Here is an 18,170-nt window from a genome sequence, read left to right as displayed (position 1 = left end):
GGCTCATCTTCACTGTCTACTTGTCTGCATGTAGAATCACTTAGAAGATACACCTCTGGGCTTGTCTGTGAAGGTATTTTTAGAGAAGATTAGTGTAGGAGGGAAGACCCACCCTAAAGTTTGGGATACTATCCCATGGGTTAGGAATCTAGACTAAATAAACAAGCTGGATGAGTACCAACCAACTTTCTCAACATTCCCTGTTTCATCATTCAGACAGGTGTGAGAAAGCAACCTCATGCTCTTATGGTTCTTCTCAAAGTGGAGAAGGCTTGGTGGCGAATGTGATGGAAGAAGCTCTTCCATCACAATGAGCAGGACCCTCTAGACCTGTGAGACGAGCAAGCCATTCCCTCCTTACGTTACCTACTTTCAAATATCCCATTTAGAAAGGAGAGAAATGACACTAGATGCTGGTGGCACACACCTTTAATCCCCACACTCAGGAGGCTGACGCAGGTGGGTCTCTGTCAGTTTAAGACCAGCTTGGTCTACAAAGAGAGTTCCATAACAGCCAGGACTGTTACACAGAAAAACCTTGTCTCAAAACACCAAAAAAAAAAAAAAGGAGAAAAAGACTAACACAGACATACACTGTGTTGTCATTAATGATGGCTACCATGTTGCATAATAAAATTTTTTAAATTATTCACGTCTAACTGATAGTTGCTATCACTTGAGATATCCCCAATCTCCTCTCCTGCTTACCAGTTTCTTGTAATTACTGCTTTCCTTGCCTTTCCAGATTCTGCATTTAAGTGAGATCCTGTGATTTCTGTCTTTCTGTGCCTGACTTAGTCCACTTAAGGAAATGGATACTTAGTACAAAGTACATGTTCTTGCATTATATACATGTACTAGTTAGGTTTTTTTTAAAAAATTGGTATACACTGGAGGCACTTGGGAAGAGGAACTCTCAATTGACAAGCTGTCTCTATAAGGTTAGCCTATAGGCAAGTCTATCCGTCATTTACTTGGTTATAGATTAATGGGGGAGGGCTCATCGCAATTTAGGGGTTATTACCTCTGGGCAAGTGGTCCTGGATAATATAAGAATTCCTGCTGAGCAATCCATAGGGAGCAAGCAAGTAAGCAGAATTCTTCCATAGCCTCTACATCAGTTCCTGCCTTGAGTTCCTACCCTGACGTCCCTGCATAATGAACAATAAGCTTTAAATTTAAATAAACCCTTTCCTCCCTAAGTTTGCTTTTGGTTGTGTTTTATCAAACCAATAAAACTTCTAATATAATATGGCACTGCAACAGTATATTAGAATGTGTACATGCAGAAGTCTTAAGTGCTCAAATAACATACGTGTATTGTATGTTTATATGTATTTATGCGTAATGTTAATTTTTAATGAATAAGTTGAAGCAGATGCAATTTTTATATGTTCTAAATAACTTATGATTTGGGAAGTAGATGTATACACAAGCGTAATGGCAATTAAAACCCAAATTTTGGCAGGAATATCTAATAAAAGGTTAATGACTATTAAAAAGATTAATTATTTCCTGTTATGAATCTCTTGTATTTTTCTTGCTGTCTGATGTCTGTATTTTTTAAAGCCTACTTTGAAGGGAATATTGCACAATTAGATAAATGTTTTCACATTTCCTACACTGTCTTTCTTTTGCCTGAAAATATGCCCTGTAATCGGTTAAAATTATTAAACCATATTCTTCAAGAACATGGTTTCAATGCAGCTGTTGAATATGTTTTACCAGAAATGAAAGTATGAATTGACTGAGGTCGATTGAAATACTAACCCAAACCCTGCTCAGCTAAGAGATCATTTTCACTTTTTCCCACCCAGATTCTCTGAATGACACTAAACAGGAGCTACAGTGACTAAAACAGCCACAGGCAGCTTGGCAGCATGGGGAGATGGCATCCACACCCCGTCCTGTCAGGGCACAGTGGAGACATTGGCACCACTGCAGAGTGCTTGGCTTCTTAGCCTGACTGGAGGAGCAGCTGCTGACCTCCTCCAGATCAAGTGACACAGGAGGAGACACACAGCTCTGGTGAGGCAGGAATCAACATCTCTCAGAAAAAACAGACACCGTTGGAAAAGTCCAAATTGTAACGAGTTTCAGATGTAGGATCATTTCCAATTCTTAAGATAAATTTTGTCCTTTCAAAGAGTCAAGGCAATAACTTTAAAAACCTTTCCCATGTGCACCCAGTTCTTATCTTTATATCCAGGTATTTCTTGTACTTATTATTCCAAATACATTTAATACCTGAAGCATCAAACAGCAGACTTACATCTTCAGTTTTATTTTTCATTTATTTAGAGCAAAATTTATAAGAAGCAATGAATTTTAAGCACAATAAAGAAAGCAACACAAGAGTTATGAAATATAGTACATGAAACATCACATTTAATTTAGTTCAAATTAAGTACATTATGATATAATTTGTATTGAAAAACACCGAAGGAAACAAGTACATTAAAACCATAACCCTAATTATATATAGGTTTCTTTCCAGACTTATTTATCTTTCAAAGATAACTGAAAGTAAACACACTTCAGAAAATTTACAAACTAGTGAGATGTTACTGCCAAAAAAAATGTAAAAAATTACACTATTAAAATGAAAGAATAATTAATTTAAATAAATAATTACATTACTAAGTTTACACACCCAGTCAGAAATTCTATCACTTCACCATGAAGTCATTGACTATTTTAGACTGGCTCTTGTATAACATTCACAGTCTAGGAAATGTGTTGGGCTCTGAGGACACACTGGCAGATAAAGCAGACACGATCCTGCCCTCAAGGAGCTTCCAGTCTAATGTAACACAGACTCCTGCGATACCCCATGAGCAGCTCTGGGCAGTGTCCTCCATTCCAGAGGAAGCGACAGCTGGGCCAAGCTCTGCAGTGTGAGGATTAGTTAATCCGTGGGAGAGGAAAGAAAGATGCATGAAGAGGATAAAGGAAGCAGAGGTCCTGGGTTCACAGTGGTTTCCATCAAAGAGATGCAGATACTTGTGGACCACAGTGACGGTTCGCTCGTCCGTGAGGAGATGAGAACAGTATGGTCAGTCTTTTCAAGGCTAACATCAATCCATTTTAACGAGTGAGCTTACCACCATCTTGTTTTCTAGCATCCCAAGGAATAATCTCTTTTAAAAATGAAATGGTGGTAATAGATGGTATCCTTTAAAATGATGGCCTTATTTTTGCTAATAAAATGAAAACCTCTGGTATTATAAAATTTATGTATAAGACCTGAGGATCACCGGGGAAAGTATGTAACAATGACACTGTTAATGGGGTGTGGGGGATGCAGGCAGGCTACAGAGGACGGGGTAGTTAAAGCATGGAGGTCATGTGAGAACTCAGGATTTTTATCCCAAAATAATGGCAGTGATTTTCAGCAAAGGAATGAGCCATATCAAAGTCTCTGAAAGATCGTTCTGAAATGCTGTGTGTGGACTCTGTAGAGGACATAAAAACACAAAGGCAGACAAGCCAAAGAAGCAGCCCTGGATTGTCTCGAAAGAGGAAGAATACAGTCAGATGGATAGTGAAATTTCTGGAACTGAGTAGGAAATGGTGGGTTTAAAAGAGAAAGTTAATGACATTTGGTGAGTTGGAATGCTGGGTGAGAAAAGGACAGGTTGGGGGGGAGGAGACAGACACCAAATCTTTTTCATTTGGAAACTGAATTGACTGTGCTAATATTGAACAGCAGACTATAAGAGAAAAATGCCTGGTGAAGGGAGGATTTGAGGACATGCTACACTACAGATATCTTTGTGTTTCGATGTGTTAGGTCAATGTTTGGCAGGTCTGAAGCCTAGGAGACAAAAGGTTGAACTTGAGCTGTAAATGTTATAGTCCCCAGCAAAACGGTCACAACCACCAAAGTGAATGGAGTTTCCCAGAGAACACAGCATATCAGAAAAGGACAGAGGACATCGTTGGAGGAAGAGGAGCAGCATAAAGAAGCAGAGACAGAGGAGAGGCAAGGGAGGAGGGCTCAGAGGGAAAACTGAGCTATCAGCGTGGGGAAAACCAAGGACAGAACAGTAAATGGAGTCAGATGCTGTAAGAGTCAACAGGAAGGTGGGTGAGGGAGAGGCCAGGATGTAGGGCGAATCTGCAGGTACACATGAGCTCTTCTAGACGGTGGTTCTAACGACAAAACAGGACAGCAGCAGGCATGAGATGATGGGGGGATTTGAGCAAGCGGCTTTTTAGCTTTTAAGCCTAGACTCTCAAACGTTGATACTCTGTTGATAGGGAGGATTTGAAGACTTGTAACAACTGAAGACAATCAATAGAAATTCAGATACCCGATATTGCTTATCTTAGAAGCCTAAAAGTCTTTAAGAGGGTGCATGTTCTTTCCACAGAGACATGACTTGACTACAAAGTTCTCAGTAGATTTAAATATACTTACAAATATGAAACAATTCCAATGACCTCTGGGGAATCACATTTTAAAATACTTTAAGAATCACATTTTAAAATATAATTTAAAAGTTATATCATTAACTCCAGCTGTTGTCCATAGAGATCATATTCTTTAAATAATAAGTATCTCCGAATCGCTGCTGGGAGGGGAAGCTTCTCCATGGAGGATGGTTGGCACAGTCGCTGGAGTCCCATAACTCTACGAATTTTTAACCGGCACAGATGCTTTAATGAGCAAGGACTCTCTAAAAAGAGATGAGGGAACAAACACAAAGTTGAAAAGTCCTATTGGCTTCACATGTAAGATACTGATTGTTTCAGAGTAGCATGCGGAGTGTTTTTCTGCAAATATGCACATCACCAGGTGATAATTTTGACCTCAATTCACATTTCAATGAAGTACTCCAGCCCTTCCCTCATGATCTGAGCTCCATGAGGATGGAAATTCCATCTGCATCTTTGCGAACAGAGCCAAGTCTGGCTCCTCATGGGTGTCCAACTATAGTTTGTTAAAAAGACAAATGGAGTTGACTTTAAAAGCAAATGGTCACACTTTTCTTTTTAAGAACTAAATATTATACAGACATATTTCTTTATTTCCTCTCTTTTCTACTAGTTTTTCTGACGAATAATTATCAGTAAAACATTACTCAATGATTTTATATAATATTTATGATTCAATCCGAGGCCTGTTCCCAGTGTCTGCGACACATTGGCTACTAATATTTACATATCTCATGATATGTAAATATATTCTTTGTATCAGAATTATAAAAGAACCAGTGAGGAGGCAGCACAGTACAGATATACAAGTAAATATTGGCTCTGGACTCTGTCAGCTGGCATTACAATCCTGCCTGTTACTTTGCATGACCTTGCACAGTGGCTAAACCTTATAATTCGTATTCTCATTTATGTAAGGTGGATAACAACAGTACCTACTTCACTGAATTGTCTAAAGGCTAAATACACCATATAAACTGCTAGAAAAGCCTATGATGCCAAAACAGTCAACAAATGTTGGGGTTGGGGCTGCTCCACAGGTAATGTTGCCTGTGCAAGCATTAAGACCTGATTTTACTAGAGAGGCAGAAACAAGGGGTACTGGAAGCTCACTGGCCAGCCAACCTGCCTCATCAGAAAACCCCAGAGGAATGACATCCGATGTTGACTTCTGGCCCACATACATACATACACATCCACCTGAACTGCCACACTCGTGTGTGTGTGTGTACATACACAAACACAACAAAAGAAACGTGAGAGAGCATTCACTTCACGTGATGACGTCTTTGTTATAGCTGGTGATAAAATTTCAAATCACATTCTTTTAATAGTAAAACAAAGTTAGTGTTAGTGGCATATGCCTGTAATCCCAGCATTCGGAGGCCAAGGCAAGAAGGTTTGAGGTCAGCCTGGGATAGAGAGAGAGTTTCAGACTAGATTGGGCTACATAGCAAAATCCCATCTCAAAAATAAATTAGGACAATTTTCTACAAACTTGAGGCACAAATAATATGGACATGGTATTATGAAACTATGAAGCCAGGCGTAACGGCACACGTCTGTAATCCCAGCACTCAGGGAAGCAGAGCCAGGCAGATCACTGTGAGTTCAAGGCCAGCCTGGTCTACAAAGTGAGTCCAGGACAGCCAAGGCTACACAGAGAAACCCTGTCTCGAAAAAGATGAAACAAACAAACAATAAAAGAAAATATGAAAATATTATGATCAAAGTGAGCACTCTCCCATGTTTTAATAAAACTGCAATTTGATTTTATTACTTAATGTACAAACTATCTATAGCTGGAGGAACACTGGCATCCAGTGGTTTTCTGGGCTCCCGGCAACCATCTGATGCTGGTCGCAGGAATAAGCCACTGAAATAACAGAAAAGCATCCTGACTTCATTCTTATCTAGAGTTTCTTTCTTTCTCTTTTTTTCTTTCAAGATTTATATATTTATAATTTATACAGTATTCTGCCTGCAAGAGGGCACCAGATCTCATTATAGATGGTTATGAGCCACCATGTGGTTGGTGGGAATTGAACTCAGGACCTTTGGAAGAACAGCCAGTGCTCTTAACCTCTGAGCTATCTCTCCAGTCCTCCCTACAGAATATCTTTCTAAAATCATCACAACTAGGAGTTTGTTTTAGATAAAAACACATGGACCATTAATTCTCATTTCCTAAAAAAAAAAAAAAAAAAAGAAAGAAAGAAAAAAATCTCTGCTACTTATGATAGAAATAACAGTAATTACTGCAGAAACAGCCAATGTTATCAAGTAGGATAAATGAGGCTCAACCAACCCCTGGCTTTGTTATTGCCCCAAACTTTGGGAAATTAATTTATTTATGCTTCACTGGTGTTTTCATTTTGAAAACACCATTTAAGGTGAATCATTTAAGCTTTTTGCCTTTAAAATTTTAAATATGAGACTAACTACAAACATGCATAGTTTCATGAATTAAGAATACCAAATAGATGAACATCATTGACTGCCTCTCAGGTTATGAAATAAAACTTCGTCAGCCATGGAAGATGGCTGCTCAGCCTTGCCAACCTTCGTTCTTCCTTCTCCCACAAACCACCACGACTCTCACTTGTACAGCAATTACCCTATTTGAAGTGTCATCATCTAAGGGGTCTGTCCTTACACTAACTATAGGATTGATACAAAGTGTATCAATCCTTCCTGCCTTGGCCTCCGAATGCTGGGTTTACAGGCATATGCCACCAACGCTAACTTTGTTTTACTATTGAAAGAATGTGATTTGAAATTTTATCACCAAATATAACAAAGACGTCATCACTCTCATCATTGAAGTGAATGCTCCCTCAGGTTTCTTTTGTTGTGTTTGTGTATGTACACACACACACACACACACACACACACACGCACGCACACGAATGTGGCAGTTCAAGTGGACGTGTATGGGTGTATGTGGGCCAGAAGTCAACATCAGATGTCATTCCTCTGGAGGATGTCATTCCTGCAGCTGGAGGATTAAAAAGTTATGCAATATCCTTAAGTATCTGAAGATCTTCAGTTCTTTATCCATTTTTTTAGCACGTCACTTAATCACTGAAGAACCCAAATGCCTGTTTTCCTGTGGCTGGAATGTATCGCCATAGTGTAGCTCCATGTCACCTTGCTTCCTCTGTTTTCTGAAAGGTAGTAGCTGCATCCAGAGATTGAGCATACGTATGCCTGATCTCTCTAGCAAATGATTTTCTCTCATCTAGGACCCCCGTAATATGATACTGGCAATAGCCAAGGTGTAACAAACACATCGATTCGTTTATTTGGGGTATAAAATGAAGTTATGTAAAAGTTCACTTATTACTTGAGACACTTTCATGGAGAGATTTTGCTCATCTATTTTGGTTACCTATGACAGGTATATAAACATATATGGTGTATGTTGTTTGTATGACATATAAACAAGGCAGAAAAATGGCTTAAGTGTTTTTTTAACAAGTTTCAAATTAAGTCAATTTCCTATAAACCCTTTGAAATGATCAGGTTTTAAGGTACGGTGTATTTAGACATTTTGGACATAATTTGGTTACTCTTTGAAAGAAGCATGTTTTTGAAACTTGAATAGTCCTGTTTGTCCACTGAGAGTCTCAAGTTGGCTCATGGACCCTCAAACCCAGCTCTGGTAGCCGCTGGTGCCTGGCATGAGCAGATACTCCAGGTTCACGCTGATGAGTTTCCTTCCTCAGGTCTGGAATCATCACATGTAATTTATTATTGCAGGGATTGGCTTTTCTGCACCAAATTCTGTGTGACAGGGATGCCCAGAACTATGGTCACTGCTAATTGTAAGTTTCTCGTGAGGATAGAAGCACACACTCATCATCACATTCACAACAGCACATACACACAATAAACACATAAACAAAAATTTGAAGTGAAGAAACCATCGGTTTGTACCTATTATTTGGCGGATTTCTGGCCATTCTCTCTGCGCTTCCAGCACAGACTTCAGTTTAGCACACAGAGGGACGTAGTCCATGTAGTCTATCAGTATACGGACAGTGCTGCCCACCAGGTGCTTCATCCATGGGACTGTAATAAACTCACAGAACTGAGAAAATTGAGAAGTTCATTTAGTGGTTTTAAAATATATCATACACATAATCAGTATTGCTATGAAAAGTGCCCTTTGTCTTTTTACAGGAAACATATTCTTGATATGTTCTTGATATATATATATATATATATATATTCTTGATGATTTATATATTCTTGATGATAAACAAAAATGAAAAAGAAATGCCATGATTATTGCTTAGGACTAAAGTACTAAAGGCATATTCATGCTCCTGTTGGGATCAGAGCAAACATGACATGGAAGATTGTTTTTCTTCCCTAGCCCCAGTATAATAACCAAAAGGGTTGAAAAAGAATCAAAACTTAAAGACAGATGTGAGTTAGGGTACTGATCCAAAATGAAGAAGGAAAGGATGCAACTCACTGGGTTATCTTTTATTATGCAAGATGTCCATCCTGGCAGTTCCTCCTCCTCCATCTCTGACCACGCAAATGAATTTCCAAAGATGTCTCCGTGCAAGCAGTCAAAGCACAGCTCCACCCGGTAGCCATTGTTCAGCAGGAGCCTCATCATAAGCTCATCATTTAGGGCATACTGAATGGCACTGGGAAAGTGAGTGTCATTCACATGCATAAAATAACAATTGACATTAGCTCCATAGGAGAGAAGCAGCCGGACAATCTCGTGTCTGTTGGCCCTCACTGCCACAAGCAGACAGTTGAGGGGATCTAAGTTGGGGTCTGCACCTGCAGCCAGAAGGATTTCCGTGCAGTGGACATCATTATTAGAGACAGCAAAATACAGTGCGGTCTTTCTCTCGTCGTCGTAGCTCTGGGAAATGTGGTCTGCGAGCAGGGCATTGACATCAAAACCGTTTTCAATGAGCAGTTCGAGGCACTGAGCATTTTGTCCATCTGTGGCTGAGTGAATTGGAGTTAGGCCACTTTTCTGGATTGCATGTTTGGATGTGACTGGGATAAGATATTTCAGAGCACTAGAGCAAAAACAAACAGACAAACAAAAACAACAAAAGTCTTTAAATACCCCTATTGTATAAAGAAAATTAAATAATTGAATAAAATTTTTCTCATTAGACAAGTGAATTCACTTTGTTTAGTTTAATGCAGTTTAGTTGAGTTTTAATTTAGTTTCCCATTCTAAAAATTCCCAAGGAACATCCTGGATCTTACATGTTTGGTTCTAGGTTTGAATCCTCAGGAATCTCCCCACCTTTACAATTCTGCCTCTTAAGAATACAATTTTTAAAATCAACAGGTGTGATTGTAATTTGCCAAAGAGAATAAGTGCCTCTGATGGCATAGAGAAACACTGGACAATCCTGGCCACTAGAAACCATGCAGTCTTGGGCAGATGACCTTGGACAGCATAAATATAGCCTTCTCATTTAAAGATGTACATTGCAAAGGCTTGACAAGGAGATGACTTGTCTAGGGGCCTGAGCTCCATGTGAAAGAATCTTTTGAGTCTTATTAATTTTTTCCATTAATGTTAAGACACTTATCCATATTGTCTGTGTACGTCTTGTCTCTTATACAGCTCATAGGTGAATTCTTTTTTTTTTTTTTAATATTTATTTTATTTTATTTTTGGGTTTTTGAGACAGGGTTTCTTGTGTAGCCTTGGCTGTTCTGGAACTCAAACTGTAGGGCAGGCTGGCCTTGAACTCAGAGATCCACCTGCCTCTGCATCTGTGTTGGGATTAAAGGTGTGCAGATGGCTCAGTTTTCTCCGCAGGAGGGTTCTTAGTGAAAAGAAGGATCTTTAGCATTCCAACATACTTGCATCCGTCCTGATGACATAGCTGTCCCTAGCTCATGTTTCTAAATACATGTGATGATACTTGTCAATTTCACACTTCACTAACCATCTAGACATTCATACGAGCCACAAGCAAGAATAACTCGATCCCCTGTGCCTAAGTCAGAGCTATCATGTGTGAATTTATGAACGCTGGGAGTAAATCCAGTGAAACTTTAACAACGTGTCACTTCGCATCAATTATGCGTCATTGGTCCCTTAACTTTGCCAATGTGGCTACCAGAAATAATAAAGCCTAGCTACTTCAAAGTTTTTGAACTTGTGAGATACTTTTAATTTCTTAAAACCATCTTCTCTTGGAGGATAGTTTAATGTTGTGATTTTAGACTTCTATTACTATATTGGTTATAACATATTTTGTGGTTGAAAATTATACTCAATCTAAGTTATAATGAATCTCTTCTATTTATTATAATATATCCACCATTATAGTATTATGTACATCATGGCAATGCTAGGAAATGACCAGACTAAAAGTAGCATTACAAATTCTAATCCTCAGTCAATGGCAAAATGTTTAGAAACTTTGTAGCCATTTGTTGAACCATTTTTTAAAAATACAAAATGACATTCCTGCTAGTTGGTAAAGATTTCTCAATAACAACTTTATTCCTCTACAATGAATACTTTTTATTTAAAAAAATTTCTATAAATTCATCCTGTGAAAATCAAGGCTATAGAATGGAAGACAGAAAGCTATGAAATCAATTTCAAGCACTGAAATACAAAATGTGTGAATCTCTTTGAGATTTGGGGAGTATCATATATTGAGACATTTTACTGTACATATAACTTAGCTTTTTTTTAATGTAAAGCAATCACCTCAGTATATTACTCACAGGTAATGTCCCTCATAGGCAGCTCGGTGTATTGGAAGATGCCCCGCCCTGTTAGGCACATTGCCACTTCCTCCGTATTTCAGCAGGAGGGAAATGCAGTCAGGGTTTCCGCCTCCTGCTGCCTCAAATAGCACAGATGCCCCATCATCCGCCAAAGCAAACACATCACCACCTGGCGGAGTAAAGCACATGGCTTAGATGGCTGGGCAGTGCTGAGAGAGTCTGCTAACGTAACCTCTCGGTTTCCTTTCCTATTCAAGCCAAACAGTGTAGACTTTTAACCCTCTATGCCTACTTGTTTTAGTAGCTTCAATAACAGCTAGGCAACATGCTTCATTTTATTAAACTTTCAGGGAGAGAGAGTCACAAAACCATGAGTGAAAACAAGTCAGTTTTTATGATGGACACATGCTTTAAGAAATATGATCACAGGACTTTTTAATTTGATGAGAACAGGTATCACTCTTCCAATTCAACAAATACTATGAGGTGTAGACACTGTGTGTGGCCCTAGTCTAAGCTTAATAAGCCTGACTAAAGGAGCTTAAACAATAAACGAAGACGTAACTAGAGAACACTCAGTGTACAATGCCGGTGGGCTGACAGCTTGAGGAGGACTCATGCTCTGAAGGGAGGAGAGCTGTCTTTGATAATAGACCTACTGTTTGACTCATGGATAAGGATGGGGTTTTCATGTGTCTGTGTTTCTCCATCTGTAAACTAATGTAGCATTTTTTCCAAGGTTATGTGGTTATCCAATGAAGTTTATATTGGGAAGCACAAAAAAAAATGCTAACTTTCTTTGGGGGATCGTGTGATTCACTTATGGATGAGGACTCTGGGTCCTGAGCATGTAGACAAGTGTCTCAGGAAAAGAAGGTGGGGGTAGGAGCTAGGAGATAGGGATTGACTTTCTTTATTCCTGGTTGTACAGCTTAAGCATTTAGAAGTCTGAGGGGTGGAGAATGTCACCATTTGTTGAAGAGACTTAGGAAGTATTTATGAGAATGTCTCAAGAGACTGCATATTATTCCAAAGGAGAGCAAGGACCTGACCTAAACGCAGGCACAGAGAACACCCGTATTCTGTTTTTCCTGGACTGGAATACACAGGATCGGAAGAGCGAAGTGCCAGTCTGGAAAAACAGTTCTCGTTATCGAAAGCAGCCGCGGTGGCGTTTTGAGTAGAATACACTACTGATATTGTGCTTGCGCGAGAGGAACTAAGTTGTGCATAGTATGGAGTCTCTGACATGCAGAATGGAAATCTGGAGAAGAGTTAGCAAATGATCACATGGGTCCAGGGAAGATGGGAAGGACCTGGCCAGGGAGGCAGACAGATGGCAACATGAAGACAAGACAGACTTCTATACTTTGCAACCATCTGGATTTGGGAAAGAAAGTGACAGATATGTAGTGGTAAATACAACCTCTACGTCCTGGTTAAGAGAGACTGTGACATCAACAAGTGGAAAAAGAGGAGGAATTAATAAGGATGATAGTAAAAGCCTTCCCACAAAATCTATGTGGAAACTAGGCTGTCTCTAGAGAAAGCAATCATGGCTGCTCTTCCCAATCTCAGCTGGTCACAAAAAACAGAGCCTAAGTGGTGGGATAAGGGCTTAATGAGGGGCTAGGATAAAGCCTCACCCAAAGGAGGAGGAGGCCATGTGCAACAGAGGAGAGCCTGAGGTCAGGACAGAATAACTCATTTCACATACCTTTGTGAATAAGGTGTTCTAACACATCACAGTGGCCGTACTCAGCAGCAACTCCTAAAGGCGTCACTCCAAATCCGTCTCTCAGGTGGACGTTGCCTCTGTGGTTCAGTAGCAGGGCTATAATATCTTTGCGGCCTTGCTTAGCTGCTTCATGCATTGCTGACCATTGCTTGACACAGGGCTGGTCAAGGCTTGTGTTGTATTTAATCAGTTCAGATACCATGTCATAGGAGCCCTTTTTTATAGCTTGAACAGGAATATTGACATGAAGTTGCCTTATCAACGTGAGTATTTTATATGGAATTAAACTAGTATCAACATAGGTAGAAGCTATTCCATTTCTTCTATAAAAGGATATTGTATTTCCCATGTGCTTTCACTTCCACGTGCTGAACTTTTGTCTGTGGAGTCTTCAGGACTCAGAATGGGTAAGAACTTCATAAGAAATGTTTATCATCAAGTTAGAATTTGTCACCCAGTGGTGGTGGCACACGCCTTTAGTTACAGCACTTGGGAGGCAGAGGCAGGCGGACCTCCATGAGTTCAAGCCAGCCTGGTCTATAGAGTTCCAGGATAGCCAGGGCTACACAAAGAAACCCTGTCTTGAAAAACAAAAAAGAGGGGAAAAAATAGACAAAATTTTATGTGTACCCATTCCAAACATCAACCTCTTTAAAAAAAAATGGGAACAGCACACTATAGGGTTGTACCAATTAAATAATGTATGTTAACCATTTAGTATAGTACCCGGTATACAATATGTATATAATAAATTATTCTTAGCATCAATATCATTTCTAGGACTCTGGTCCTCCACAAATGAATATTTATTAGGTTTCTCCCCGATAGAAACAAGTATTATTTTTCCCACCAAGGACAGTTATTTGTCAGACAGTGAACAGGTAGGGAGCTGGACCCTAGAAGAGAGGGATAAAGTCCCTGTCCTCCTCCTGTACTGCATGCTGCTAACTAAGCGCCTCTCCCTGACCTGTCCACCTGCCACCTGTGGCTCTACCTGTGGCACACTGCTCGTCCTAGCCCCGGTCACTGCAGAGAGGAGTGAGCCTGACTGTCTCTCACAGCTACTGTTTCATGTTTTTAGATTTTGGGGAAAAATGTTTTACATAACAAGGCTCTTCCCTTTATGGTGCTGCCCTTCTGCTCCCCTCTGGAACGTACTAGTAGCAAGATTAACCTTTCTTCTTGAAAACAAGAGTGTAAGCAGGAAATCTTCAACTTAAAGTAATTTCTTTAAATTTGTATTTTCAGTTCTTATTTAATACTTTGGAAGAATGTATTTTCCATAGAAATAATACCAATGGTAGGGACTTTTCCTTTTCAGAAAACCTGTAAAGACAGTCTAAACTAACAACCAACTGAAATATTTACATCCGTCAGGCACATTGTACATTGAATACAGTTGATAATACAGCATGAACTTACATATACAGTTTTGTGCATAGTCTTTCATATATGGTCTACATATAAATTCTATAGAATTTATTGGAAAATCCAATTTCAGATGCTTTGTTTACATCTTTACATATAAATTCTATAGAATCCAAAATTTTTATTTCAACTAGAATTGCTTAGTATTATTTAAGATTTCTTTGGAAGTCTGTGGTTTTCCGGCTTTCCCTTTTTATTTCTACTTCGTCATTTTCTTCCTTTTTCTGAATATATGAGTTTTGCTAATAACTTACAGGGCAGCTCCTAGTGATTTTCTGACTCATAAGCACACAGAGAAGGGAGCGCTGAGACTTCTGGGTAAGGAAGAGAAAAAGTGAAAGAGCTAAGAAGGGTGTGCTTTGATTTGTGAGCAAGAGGCTGTCAGAAGTGATGAGAACTGATGTTAGAATGCAGAGTGTCATGAGACTGGAGGCCAGAGGATCTGAGCCCCGTGAGGAAGACTTCTCAGCGCTTCTTACACATCCAGTTGTGCTGGCGAGGGTAAGCATGCCTACCCAGCACGAGAAAGGGGACGCATCCCCTGGAGGAGCAGAGAGTCCATCCAAGAGAGAAAACCCGTAAGTGTCAGATCACCACAAATCTGATACCTACCACTCATCAAGAAGGCTAGCATGGCTGTGAGGCATCAAACACTGCAAGTCACAGCCAAATGGCTGAGCGAGAGGAAGGGCCCTGAGTATGTTTAAGGTTATTTTATTTTTGCCATCTGAGCATGCTTCATAAATAGACACAGAGATGAAGAATTGAGACAAAAAATATTGAAAGTGAGTTACACAGAACAAGGGTCATTCCTTCTCTTATTTCTCTTTTGCAAATAATGATCCACAAGGAGCAAATTTCAAGGTAGCCCAAGAGCAAACCTGATAAACTCACATGTATGACCCTTTTATTATAACTTAAAAGCCCTATTGATGCTGTCTCTATATTGCTCAAGACGGTTCAGGGAATTACGTCACTATACAGTTTTTGCAGATGCAATGATTTTATTTTTATTCCCTTAATATACTTTAAGTGTCTGCCTTCATTATGGCAGTTACATTAATTTTCCACTTATGTTTACCTAGCTCTCCTACAATTTTCAAGCAAAAGATTAATCAGTCTCTTTATATCCGGAATGCCCAGCAAAGCATCTGGCTTAATATGACTTCTCTTTCCTTGGACAACTGTCATAGATGAGGTGGTAAAGCCCATTTTCATGGTCTCACAGCCAAGGTTTAAGTCCACAGATCTAACACACCAAACCCCAAACTATTATGCCATCCCTTTGTCCTTCAGAAAAGGCAATGATTATCTTGGGTCATATACAGTCAGGCTCACCTCTTTTTTCTTTTTTTTTTAATCAGTCATCAGATTCTTTTTGTTGTTGTTTGTTTTTGTCTTTTGAGACAGGGTTTCTTTGTGTTGCCCTGGCTGTCCTGGACCTCTCTCTGTAGATTAGGCTGACCTTGAACTCAGAGATCCATTTTCTTCTGCCTCCCTGAGTGCTAGGATTAAAGCTGTGCACCACCACTTTATTATTCAACACTGGCAGAGGACGGAGATTATAAGGCACAGAATGTTTCCATTGCCATCCTTTCTGCTCAGAGTCTGCTGTAAACCCTCATGGGGACCAGGCTCAGTACCTCCCACAGAATCTCCTCTTTCTTTCCTTCTGTCTTGTTTGACTATTCCAATGCAGAACTGTATTTTTTTTTTTTTTTGTCATCTGCTTTCTACTGTTTTTGCTGGCAGTGTCTTGCACACACAACCCTGCCTTCACTCTATGTCAAGGGTATTTCTTTAGACTTGACACCTCTGGTGTCACTGAACTAACTTGGGTCCCTGCTGTGCCCATCTCTCATGATGCTCCTTGTAGGGGAGGACAATGGGACTCAGGGACAGGTGAAAAGGGACTGGGAACGTGGAAAACTTGTAGAAGAGAAGGAATCCAGGTAGCGAAATTTAGCCAGTGCACAGTACTTACTAATAAACACTTATTAAATATTTGTATTTGCTTAAAATCATAAAAATTCTAGGAAAAAAACATCATTTACCAATCAGAAGAGGCGTCTCTCCTTTGTCATTTTTGGTGTTGGGCCAGACTCCTTTTTCTAGCAATGTCTTGACATTGTCCACCAAACCGGCTTTGACTGCCAGAGTCAAGGGTGTTTCCCCATTACGGGTTTTGAATTCCCAGTGTGTCTTATAGGATGCTGCGTGCGACATGAAAACATTTTGTTGAGAAGTTAAAAATTATATCTGCTTATGTGATTTTATGTAACTCAGAATCACCTAATATTATACACATACTATTGAGAAAAAAAAACAATGATAAATCGAATACTAAGAGAAGATACAGTAAAAGGATTACAAAAGGTTGTGAGAAATAGCACACACAGACCTGCAATCCAGCTGACAACTGGACAAACAACACCCACGCTTTAACTCATTTTCCTTAAAATGAGTTACTAGTTCTCATTTCTGAACACATTGCAAATTGTTTTCCAATCCTTTTACACATGTAAATTGTACATGAGATTGTTTTTGTCAAATGAATAATGTAAATGAGGAATATATTTGAATGGATGCCTTGTTATGATGCACAAGGAATACCATCAATGCTATATATATCTGTCAGTCTGGCTATCTAATTTTTAGTTGGCTGGCTGAATATCAAGTATTTCTCAGCTGTCAACGTAAAAACTAGGAAGCAACACTGAAGCTTAAAAGCTCATATGTTCTATAAAATGTAGAGATATGAAAAAATACTTAAAACACAATGCTGTGCTGACAGTGACATTTACATTATAAAAAGATCAATGTAACATGAAGATACTCATTATTTATTGTAACATAATAAATAATAGTATATATCCTTTTGGAGACTAGAGCAAGAATAGTTGAAGATTAAACATTTTTAAATAATACCCTTAGAAATCTTTTATTTTTTGTTTCTCTATTTATGTGTATGTGTATCTACGTGAGTGTTTGCCACATGTGTGCAGGTGCACACCCAAGCCACAAGGTGTCAGATCCCCCAGAGCTGTAGTTCCAGGTGTTTCTGAGCTACCTGATGTGGATGCTGGGAACCAAACTCATGTCATCTGGAAGAGTAGCAAGTGCTCTTAACTGCTGAGCCATCTTTCCAGCCCCCAAATTAACTTTTAAAGGAAATATAACTTTTTATTTGAATCAGCTAAGTTGTGACTTACGAAACACTTATCAATTACATGTAACAGTACCTTTCAGCCATTCTGAACAACATTCTTTAAAAAATTTATATTATTTATGCTGTATTCTGTACTGCATGTATGGCTATACGCCAGAAGAGAGCACTAGATCTCATTATAGATGGTTGTGAGCCATAATGTGGTTGCTGGGAATGGAATTGAACTCAGGACCTTTGGAAGAACAGTCAGTGCTCTTAACCTCTGAGCCATCTTTCCAGCCCCCTGTACAACATTCTTAGGTGAACCAATGCAAACCCTAACTTTCAGATGCCTCAAATTGTGCTAGTCTTTTATTCTGCTTTTAATTTTTGCTTGTTATGTTCATTGAACTACCATAACATCTACATTTTTGCTCTAGTTTTCTTAAGCTTTCTTACCGTCCAGAACAGTCTCGAGTATCTGTGTAATGGGTTGAACAACAGCTTCATGCAATGGGAACCACCCTTTCTCATCAGCTTCATCCAGAGCATATTTCTGTTGCACATACTCCTGGAGCTCAAGAATGCGGCCTACGTGAAGTGAGTGGACTCATTACACACTGGTCCCGACAAGGAGGATGCTCACATCCACCCCCTATGGAGCTTCTGCCCGCT

At 39.4% G+C, this 18,170-nt stretch overlaps 1 protein-coding gene across 1 annotated transcript in view; it reads right to left on the bottom strand.

The window, feature by feature from the left end:
• Positions 1 to 2,491: 2,491 nt before the first annotated feature.
• The window catches only part of Asb15 (ankyrin repeat and SOCS box containing 15), a 45,068-nt gene continuing 29,389 nt past the window's right edge, over positions 2,492 to 18,170 (bottom strand). Inside the window, exons 4-10 of the mRNA XM_021638782.2 lie at positions 17,955 to 18,086; positions 16,402 to 16,560; positions 12,899 to 13,144; positions 11,179 to 11,350; positions 8,924 to 9,494; positions 8,380 to 8,533; positions 2,492 to 4,682 (exon numbers count right to left, since the gene is read on the bottom strand). Coding sequence (XP_021494457.1) covers positions 4,507 to 4,682; positions 8,380 to 8,533; positions 8,924 to 9,494; positions 11,179 to 11,350; positions 12,899 to 13,144; positions 16,402 to 16,560; positions 17,955 to 18,086 — 1,610 coding nt within the window. The 3' untranslated portion in view covers positions 2,492 to 4,506. The remainder of the gene's footprint in view (positions 4,683 to 8,379; positions 8,534 to 8,923; positions 9,495 to 11,178; positions 11,351 to 12,898; positions 13,145 to 16,401; positions 16,561 to 17,954; positions 18,087 to 18,170) is intronic.

The sequence above is a fragment of the Meriones unguiculatus genome, chromosome 21, assembly GCF_030254825.1.
Source record: "Meriones unguiculatus strain TT.TT164.6M chromosome 21, Bangor_MerUng_6.1, whole genome shotgun sequence".
Classification (NCBI taxonomy): domain Eukaryota; kingdom Metazoa; phylum Chordata; class Mammalia; order Rodentia; family Muridae; genus Meriones; species Meriones unguiculatus.
The sequence above is the reverse complement of the archived record's forward strand: the minus strand, read 5'-3'. Positions and strand labels throughout refer to the sequence as shown.